The sequence below is a fragment of the Leuciscus leuciscus genome (genome assembly GCF_965113295.1).
Source record: "Leuciscus leuciscus genome assembly, chromosome: 1".
Taxonomy (NCBI): domain Eukaryota; kingdom Metazoa; phylum Chordata; class Actinopteri; order Cypriniformes; family Leuciscidae; genus Leuciscus; species Leuciscus leuciscus.
The window spans coordinates 61,332,515-61,343,060 of record NC_138725.1 but is presented as its reverse complement, the minus strand read 5'-3'; the positions used below and the strand labels follow the sequence as shown (position 1 = coordinate 61,343,060).

At 33.7% G+C, this 10,546-nt stretch overlaps 1 protein-coding gene across 2 annotated transcripts; it reads right to left on the bottom strand.

Annotated features, from left to right (window-relative positions):
• Positions 1-81: 81 nt before the first annotated feature.
• LOC309495691 (uncharacterized protein) lies at positions 82-6,916 on the bottom strand. 2 transcript variants are annotated; one of them, XM_082165490.1, is made up of 9 exons: positions 6,826-6,916; positions 5,001-5,167; positions 4,641-4,877; positions 4,207-4,358; positions 3,560-3,607; positions 3,188-3,365; positions 2,084-2,130; positions 1,487-1,568; positions 82-976 (listed from the first exon to the last, which is right to left on the bottom strand). In XM_082165490.1, the coding sequence occupies exons 2-9, from the start codon at positions 5,152-5,154 to the stop codon at positions 630-632; spliced, it is 1,245 nt and encodes a 414-aa protein (XP_082021616.1). In that variant the 5' UTR covers positions 5,155-5,167; positions 6,826-6,916; the 3' UTR covers positions 82-629. The 2 variants fall into 2 exon arrangements, with proteins under 2 accessions (XP_082021616.1, XP_082021617.1); XM_082165491.1 differs by having other exon boundaries at positions 82-943.
• Between the last annotated feature and the right edge of the window lie 3,630 nt (positions 6,917-10,546).

Below are 10,546 nucleotides of genomic sequence, written 5' to 3'. Positions count from 1 at the left end.
TCTTCCACCTGGTTACTAACAATACAAATAAAATAAACTTAAGGTGAAAAATACTTGTGCATCGTTCAGAACTGAATTGAGATTTTTTTTCATTCCAAGTCAATTCCTGAATTTGAATTGAGTTAGCATGCAGAATGAATTAATACAAATTTTAGTAGAATTAAAAATGAAATTAAAAATACATTTATATAACTAATTAACTAGAAAAGCAATGGTTGTCAAGACAAAATGTTAACGTTGGCTTGGAAAAGCTTTAAGTTTTGAAAAAGTCTGAAGGTTTACAGGCCAGAAACAGAGAGAAGAATAGACAGAATAGTAGATAAACATTCAGAGACTATGACTGTATTTGCCTCAAGCATTGGCCGAAAAGAAACTATGATGTTTTCGTTTTCGTGTTGTAATGTGACAAAAACAGTAAATGATTATCAAAAGAGATGTTTATTTTCTTGGCCCTTGCGCATTAAAAAGAAATTGGTTATTAGTTACCTAGGAAAGATGTATACATATCTAATCACAGCATCTCAGACCACAGTTCTACATCATCAGTACTGGCCTGCTTTTGTTTAATCTCAAACCTTAGCCCATCATTTCCATCCCGATCCCAATCAAGTCCTTACAACGTCTGTGACTTACTCCTGCTTGACTAAGGAGTGAATCTGAGGATTTTCTATAACAGCAGGTGTTATACTGATGTATTGTGGCAGTGTGTCATGTGACTGCTTTTCCACCAGCTTCTTTAAAGACAAATCAATCGATTGCAGGGTGTTGTTGATGGTGTTAAACTGTTTTTCCAGAAGTTCATATAACTGCAGCTGCCTTGTTTGCTGAGTCTCTTCAGAAGCAACAGGGTTCTGCAATTCAGCAGGGGAAGCTCTGGCGCTGAGCTGTCCTGGGTCATCTGTGGTCTGGACGGCCTCCTCTACGACAGGAGAGACTCCCGGTTCTGAAGCATCAACAGGATGTGAATCAGGCGGATCTTGGTTTGGGGAAGGACAAAGAACATTTTATTGTAGTATGATTCATGTAACAATACAAACACAATTAATTATCAGTGACCCTGCTCTTTAATATCAGCAGAAGTCAACACTGCGCTACATTTGATCAAATTTTAAAAGCTTAACAAACTGGCACAAGCTACTATTAAATATATTCATCAATAGTTCTTATATCATTCAACAGATATGACTTAAAGGATCTGATCGAGATAAATCATGAGGATGCGTTTAAAGCACACACAAATAGGTTAAACAAAGTCTGAAATTTGAATATACATCAAAGGAAAAAACTGCAATTGTAACACTCTAAAATGCAGTAATAGACACTGGCAATATTTTAATATTCTTACTCTAATGAGAAGCAGAAGCAAGAGATGTGAAAGTAACCAAAGTCTCAGACCTTCATAGTCTAAGAACAATTGGGAATTTTAAGAATCAGAAAGTTCATAATGTGAGAAATATATAGAAGGAAATTTGCAGAGCTCACTAACCCTTATCACTGGCAGTAGATCCAACTGGTTCTGTGGTCTTTTTACTGACGGTTTCAGCTGACATCACAGATTCTCTCCTGTTCTGTTATGAAAAAGAAAGAATAAGATTTAATTAATGCTTTATGTCTGTTTTTTAATAGAGGATATGTGGGCACAATAGCTGGGTGCATTTCAGGAACTGAGGGAGAAGGTGAAGGATAAAGTTAAAGTTAGTTATTTGGGATATAAATGACTACCACAGATTTTGAGCTGAATTCCCCCAGTGCTATTTTGTTGCTTCTTTTATTGTTATTTTGCAGAATAATTATTATATTATTAATTAAAAGTAATTAATTAATATATAATTATTATATTAATATTATATATTATAGTTATTGATTCAACTATAGGCTTTTAAGCAGAGTTTGCAGCTTTTATGATATCCCTTCAATAACAATAATATTATTAATAAATATCTCCTAATAATATTTTAGATGACACATCATCATCATCATCATCATCATCATCATCATGTATGCTAAACTCATTTACAATATAATACCTATACAATAATATAATAATGTTGTTTTTCAATTTATCAGTAAATGCACACCTCACCATTTTGACTCTTTCAGCAACAGATTCGGATTCATCTGAAGAACTTTCTGTTTGTGGTAGAAAACAAGCAAAAGCCATAATCATTTTAGGGTCAGTTAATGCAGATGATCATGTAAAATATATATGTGTGTGTGTGTGTGTGTGTGTGTGTGTGTGTGTGTGTGTGTGTGTGTGTGTGTGTGTGTATATATATATGTGTGTATAATATATATATATATATATATATATATATATATATATATGTGTGTGTGTGTGTGTGTGTATATATATATGTACTGTATACGTATTTGTGTATATAGTATATGTGTATATATGTATAGGTATGTATTGTATGTGTGTGTGTGTGCATGTATATATGTATATGTATATATACACACACACACACACACACACACACACACATATATATATACACATACACACACACACACATGCATTATATATATATATATATATATATATATATATATATATATATATATATATATATATATATATTATATTATATATATATATATATATATATATATATATATATATATATATATATATATATTATATATATATATATATATATATATATTCATATTTAACACATTGACAAATGTCAGTCATTGACAAAGCTATTTGGCAATCTAGACTCCTGGCAGCCTGGCTTAAAGAGATAGTTCACCCAAAAATGAAAATTAGCCCATGATTTACTCACCCTCAAGCCATCCTAGGTGTATATGACATTCTTCTTTCAGACAAACACCATCAGAGTTATATAAAAAAATGTCCTGGCTCTTCCAAGCTTTATAATGGGAGTGAGTAGAGTCTGTGTTTTTTTCTTTTTTTTAAGTAATCCATTCGGCTCCAGGGGGTTAATAAAGGCCTTCTGAAGTGAAGCGATGTGTTTTTGTAAGAAAAATATCCATTTATAACTTCAAAGAATCAATGGCTTCCGGTAACAGCCGTACGCGAGTCTGGTTCCACCTAAAAATTAACTCTGACCCGACACCTAATCTGATATAGTCACATTATAGCAATGCTCTCCCATATATTTTGCTAGTAGCAGTGGGTGGTAAAAAGACAAGAAATGTACAGATACTTATTCAAACTCACCCGGCTGGATTATTTCCCTCTGTGGTGTGTTCTTTTCAATTCCACACACAGGTATTGAAACAGTCTTGGCAAACAATCTTTTCCAGGACTCTGGAAAACCTTTTAAGGCGTTTATCAATTCATTTCTCCTCGTCAAATTTTGCACAGAGTTTGCACGCCTTTTGTCTTTCTGCGTCCCCTATGGTCAAATTAAATGGTAGTGATAATAAAGCATGCCATACCTCAATGGGTCATCATTTTTGTTATGAAATCTATAAGGCAAATCTTGTACAAATGACAAATCTGTAATGTTGTCAGTTTGAACTACAAAAATAATATGAATATGGTTTGTTTAATGGCCAATAGACTTATTACTTTTGTTACAGTATATACCTGTCTAAAGGACTGCCTCAGGTGTCCGAACTCTGGAAGAACCCCGTTCTAAGAAAAACAGAAGAGTTCATTTAAATCAGATGACGACCAGTAAAATGAGGTTCAAATATGTTCATAAAATTTAACAAATTCATAACATCCGTCAGTGGTGTAACTTTGTTTTAAAAAGTAGGTGGGACAGGGGATGCTATTTCAGACATGTACAATAACAATTGTAAGAAAAAAATAACAGAAATAAATTTCAATAGTACATTGAGAACTCATGTTTAATGTGATAGTTTCATTTTTACATCTACTACTTACAGTATAATGCAATATACTGTTAGTCCCGGGATTCTTCACGTTAGTGAATAAATACATAGATCTACAATTAGCATATCGGATTCCATAGTCTGGTAGTAGAACTTTTGTTTGTGCCAGAGGTTCTGAGTTCTAATCCGCCCTTGTATTGTTTTTCCCTTTTTAAATTCAAAGATTTTCATCAATGATTGTATATCAAGAGCAGGGACGAGTTTGTGTGTAGTTTGTTTTGTGATTTCACTGGAAAGAATAGAGTCTCCGCAATGGCACAGAGAGATAGATTGGCACACTTGTGTGTGTAAAGACTGTGCCAGCCAAACATCCAGACTGCATACTTCCATACATACCTTTATGAGTTTCAGTAGTTGCACTTGTTGGAAGCCTTTTGATGGCCTGTAATAGATGCTAAACTTCCATTTCTTGTGACTCCCCTTCCCTCCAATCGCCTCAAACTCCCTGGGACTATACCACTTCCCTTTACATAAAATACACTTCTCTCCTTAAGACAGAGAAACATGATACAGAACATAAGAATGGGTGCACATGGTATGTACATGTGGAACAGGATTGTAAAATTAAGTGCTACCGAAATAATACATGTAGGTTTGTTAAAACATTTGAATCACAGTAGACTAGCATTCAGATACATATTTAAAAAATATGGTGTATTATTCACTTTTAACAGATACAAGTTTATTTTAACATCAATTTGACTTTAAAAACTAAACATGCAATTTAATTTTCCCACACAATGTAAAACATAAATCTCCCCAAAACTTACCAGTGTCATACTTTATTCTGTGAAGAGAACCTGCCATACGTCCACAACGAACAACCAGCTGTTTCTTATCTCTGACCTCCTGAAAAACATCTGTGTTTTGAACAAAGATGTTTGAGCATCTTTTCATTCTCTTTCTTCTCTCGTCTTTACTAAAACCTGTTTCTGAGCAGTTTTCCTTCACTTCACATTCTGGCTTAGTCTGCTTCGTAACTGATGCATCATTCATCTTCTTCAGGTCTATGAGAGGCAAATGTTAGGTCATATTTAGTTTACTTGACTGGATCTGCGAATGAGCCTCAACTTCATTCGTTTTTATTCAGTTGAAAATATGCATTCTAGATATCACTGGTTTTTGCTTACCTGGAAGCCTGGATTCGTTACTTCTGGCTTTTTTCTTCTTGTTACCATTTTTTTGATTCACCTTTCTTTTTTCCCTTTGTCTTCCTTTACTTTTTTCCATCTCGCTCAGCCAGTGAGATTCTGAAGCGCTGCCCTGATCCATGAATAAATTCATGTCCTGTGGGTCTCTAAAACATAGCCATCATTTAGGTGTGGATATTCACAATTGTTTGTAAAATTTTAGGGCTCTTTGTGTCATAAAAATGTAACTTTGATAATATCTAAATATAATTATTTGGATTCCTTTATACAGTTTAGGCAAACACAAGCACATTTAATTTTTTATGAGAGATATGTACAGATGTCTTTCATCAAAAACATTCAGTCATAAATATTTATCTTTGGCCATAATTAAAGGAAAAGCCAAATTTACCAGTAAAACACAGAAAATACATTGACCTGGCCTAAAAAGGTTTTCACAGAGTAATATAAGTAGGCAACCTAAAATAGTTATAATTACAAATAAAATAAAATAAATCACAGGACTGCAGAAGTTTTAACAGCTGAATATTCTTCAGGGATCCCACTCTTTATAATCAAGACATTTACACGACTTTTCCAGAAGTTTGAGATTTACTGAATAGGAAATAAGTACAAGGATTAAATGCGGAAAAAACTCCAGAGGATGGCATAAATTTTTTTTTTTTTTTTTTTTTAAATATATATATATTAATATATATATATATATTATATATATTCATTATAAAATAATGCCCATTTTAAGATTCAAAACCGTGGCTTTTCCAGGTCTAGAAATTATGCCATCTTGTATATTCACATTTTCTAAACTGTTGGAACCTAAAATAAACATGTTTGTGTGTGTGTGTGTGTGTGTGTGTGTGTGTGTGTGTACTGTACAGGTTTAGCTTTACTTGTGAGGGCCAAATGTCTCCACTTGTATAGTGAAATATTATGACGGTCTGACTAGTGAGGATATTTATTTACTGGCCCTCACTAGTTTAAAAGAACAGATTGGTCAAAACATGTTTTTGCATATGTTTGTGTGATGGGTTAGGCAACTTTATCATTACCCTGATATAAAATCAATGGACGTTGATTCATCAAAATACCATATTTTGCGTTCAACAGAAGAAAGAAACTCATACAGGTTTGTAACCACTTGAGGGTGAGTAAATTATGACAGTTATGTAATTAGTTAAATTATGATTTTCATTTTTGGCTGAACTTTTTTTATTTATTAATAATTAAAACAATACACAATTAATAACAGATAACAACAGAATAAAAATGTTTGGGTGAACTATCCCTTTAAATTATTTGTGGATGACGAACCAGGTAAATAGTTTGGACTACTGTTGGGTAAAATAATTACTAGACGATTGCTCTGGTAACCAAAGATTCTGATCTGGCTTTTTGCAGGCACAGTTAAAGTCTGAAACACATTTTACTGTCTATGGAAACAAGGCAGTGCACTAAACACCGGAAATGTGTGGTCACACTAACTTTGAAGTTCTCTCGCGCGTTTTTTTTAAAGTAGAACAACTTTTAACTTGAGCAACGCGATTTCACAACACATGAGCGAGACGCTGCAAAATACGCGAGACGACGTCTAGCTCTAGCACGTGCACATGGAACGACGGCAGCGCTGAGGAATGACAAAATAAGTTCTGTGCGAACGCCCACTAACAAACAGAACAGACACTTGCACATTGGACTGTTTGTTTTAGGAAAATATACAATACTTATACAATACAATACAAAACGGGCTACCATTTTCAACAAAACACAAATTCAAATACTACTCATTAACAGCAACTAGCATTACCTTGATATTTAGCTCAAACTCCTCAGCTGCGGGGTACGAGAGGATTCCAGGCTGGGATTCTGGGAGTGGAGAAGAAGCACCTAAGGGTCGGGGAAGGGGGCGTGTATGACTGAAGAGGATGGGTGGTCACTGGTCAGTCTCTTTTATTTTCCATTCTTTCTTCTTATCAACAACATGAAATGCATTGTGCCAGGGTTTCCCAAACTGGAGTTAATAAAATTAAAATTGGTTAATTATTTGAAAATTAAAACAATCAAAATAAAATGTAACATTGAACACTAAAATTATTAATATTTCATTTGTTGCATGTCAATGTGGCCATAATCTGGAATCAGAGAACTGAACATGCAAATGTGTTGTTCAATTATTGAAAAATGTACTTAAAATCGCAGGGGTCTCCAAGTAAATATTTTGGGCAAAAAAAAATTCTGACAAAAAAAGAAAAAGTTTGGGAATTCCTCTATTACATGAACAAACAACAGTAGACATGAAAACAGCAATGCATTACACAAAGTTTTCCAGGTTTGAATTTTTTTTGTCCAGACTTTTGTTTAGATCCATAATTAGTGAAGGTCACTGAATATGAAGATATAGTGTTTCACAACTATATATCAGCAGTGTTTAGTAACTTACATAATTATTCATCTCATTCATGGTGTAATGAGAGGTGCTTTTGTCCCCTTGTTTAGAAGCATCACACATTTATTTACATGACATTTACATGGCCATTCTATATTCCTTGAATATAGTCAAATGATATGACACCCAAAAGGATCTCTTAGAAAGGAAAAATTAAACCTTTTTTTGTTTTTGTTTTTTGGATGTTGGCTTGAGAAGCTGGGACTCGAGTATGGAAGTAGAATAATGTCAAATGTTTTTGAAATAAAAAGCCTGTTGAATTGCACTACTTGAAAAAAAATAGGCATTGCATTAACCATGCTTGCATTTTAATGCATTGTATTTTTAGTGCTTACATTTTTATGGGCTAAAATTCAACATGGTTGAATATTTAAGCTGTGAATATTTCAATTAAAAACATTTCAAACACCTTTTCATTATTAAAAATTCAATAATCCATATTCACCTTTCATATTTCACTTCCAAAATATTCAAACTGTTTAAAAATACAACCAATAATATTCAACAGGCAATTTTCGGTCCATTTTATTTCGCTTTGCAAATTCGCTTCCACAAATTCAGTGGTTCAAATTCGACAGTAAATTCAACATTGACGTCCAGGAACTGCAGGAAAAGCAGTAGATTGCCGAGCATACTCTCCATCTGCTGTTAGTCGACCTCACCATCAGATGGTGCAAAAGCGCTTGTTGCTGACGAAGACATTCATTCATAAAATGAAAATGATTATCTGTGTCAGTATATGCGGAAAAGATGATAAACACACAAAAGCTGTGTTTATGTTTCATTCAATAACTTCATTGTTACTTTCCCTGTGTATTCTACATGTCATCAGCTTTCTCTACCATGAACAGGATTATAATCGGTTTCCCTCAATACCTCATACTCAAGGATTTCCCTTCCGTTGATAGTGATATGAAAGACCAATCTTGCACCTTATTAGGGAAGTAGGCTGTAGGCTATTATATAGGCTACAGGCAAGAAGATGGACTCAGAATATGAACTTAACGCGCAAAGTTTCATGCTGAGCGTTTCGTGATATACTGGCATAAAATCAACACACATATATATATATATATATAGTATGCATACGTGTATTGCATTAGCTTAAACTGTCACAGCACTTGCATATTGTCCTCCTATTGTTAGTTTAACTGTAAATCGCTTTGGATAAAAGCGTCTGCTAAATGACTAAATGTAAAAATTGGCTTGATATTGGACATTAGCACATTTAGGGACCGTCTCTAAAGTTGCATTCAACATTGGCATACACGTTTCTAACTTCAATAGCAAACTTAAATTTATTTGAATAAATATTAAAAATCCAAAGGGTGCGCATTATGCCTGACACTAAATGAACACTTTACAGTTGGTTTTATGACTGTAAGTCGTTCTATTCAAATGCTATCGGAGTTAGAAACGTGTGTACCAAAGTCGTATACACTTTAGAGACGGTCCCTAAATGTGCGAATGTCCAACATCAAGCCATCTTTATGCCAGTCTATCACTGGGAAACACTCAGCTTTAAGCTTTGCGCGTTATTCTGAGTCCATCTGCTTGCCTGCGAGTTTGGTCTTTTACATCACTGTAGTCCATTAAGCTACGTTAAGCGTTGTATATGTCCAGCAGGGGAATCCTTAAGTATTGAGGGAAACCCTAATAGCCTGCATGCAGCACATCGCCACAATATAAAGTTAAGGCAACTAAACAACCAAGAGAAATATATGTCAACCTCAAAAATGTAACATTGGATCTGTATATCCGCATCGGGGAATAACAATCTCGTTCACGGTAGAGAAAGATGCATGTAGGCTACACAGGAAAAGTAACCGTGAAGACACTGAATTTAACATAAAACAGGCGTCATAATAATCACAAATACACTTACATTGCTGTAAATGAGTTTTATGAATGAATGACTTGTTCTAACTGTTGCTGGTCTTCAACACGCGCTTTTGCACCATCTGCTGGTGAGGTCGACTAACAGCAGATGGAGAGTATGCTCGGCAATCTACTGCTTTTCCTGCAGTTCCTGGACGTCCACGTTGAATTTACTGTCGAATTTGAACCACTGAATTTGTGGAAGCGAATTTGCTAAGCGAAATAAAATGGACCGAAAATTGCCTGTTGAATATTATTGGTTGTATTTTTAAACAGTTTGGATATTTTGGAAGTGAAATATGAAAGGTGAATATGGATTATTGAATTTTTAATAATGAAAAGGTGTTTGAAATGTTTTTAATTGAAATATTCACAGCTTAAATATTCAACCATGTTGAATTTCAGCCCATAAAAATGTAAGCACTAAAAATACAATGCATTAAAATGCAAGCATGGTTAATGCAATGCCTATTTTTTTTCAAGTAGTGCAATTCAACAGGCTTTTTATTTCAAAAACATTTGACATTATTCTACTTCCATACTAGAGCTCGGTCGCATTGTACACAGCTACAGCATAAATCAAAATCAATAAATTATGAATAATTTACCGCCATTGTGTGAATAATATGTAATAATGTAATCCATAAAAAGTAACTGTAATCTGATTATGAGCATTTAAAAAAGTAATATAATCTAATTAGAAGTACTAAAGTTTTGTAATCTGATTACGTAATCCAGATTATGTAATCAGTTACTACCCGGCACTGAATTTATATAATGTAAATGTAATATTTAATGAAAGCCTTCTTTCTATTTCTTTCTATTCCTACTATGTAAAGCGACCTTGGGTTTGAGAAAGGCGCTATATAAAATAAACGTATTATTATTATTATTATTTCACCAGACAATCATTTTTTAGGTATCAGACCCAGTAAAAGGGTCTATAGCGAAACCTAATTAATAACATTTTGATGAGTTTACTTACCAGACCAGGCCAGTCATGATGAGTAAATCAGTGTCATCAGTAAATCTGTGGACAGCGGTTGATCTTTTTTTTTTTTTTTAAGTGGTGCTTTATAAATTACTGTATGTTCTGTGTTTTAGTGAATCTTACCCTAACACTGTAAAAAAATCAATAAGTCATGACAACATTTTTACATTAACTCATTTAAAGTAAGAATTGAAGACTTTCTAAACAAAAAAA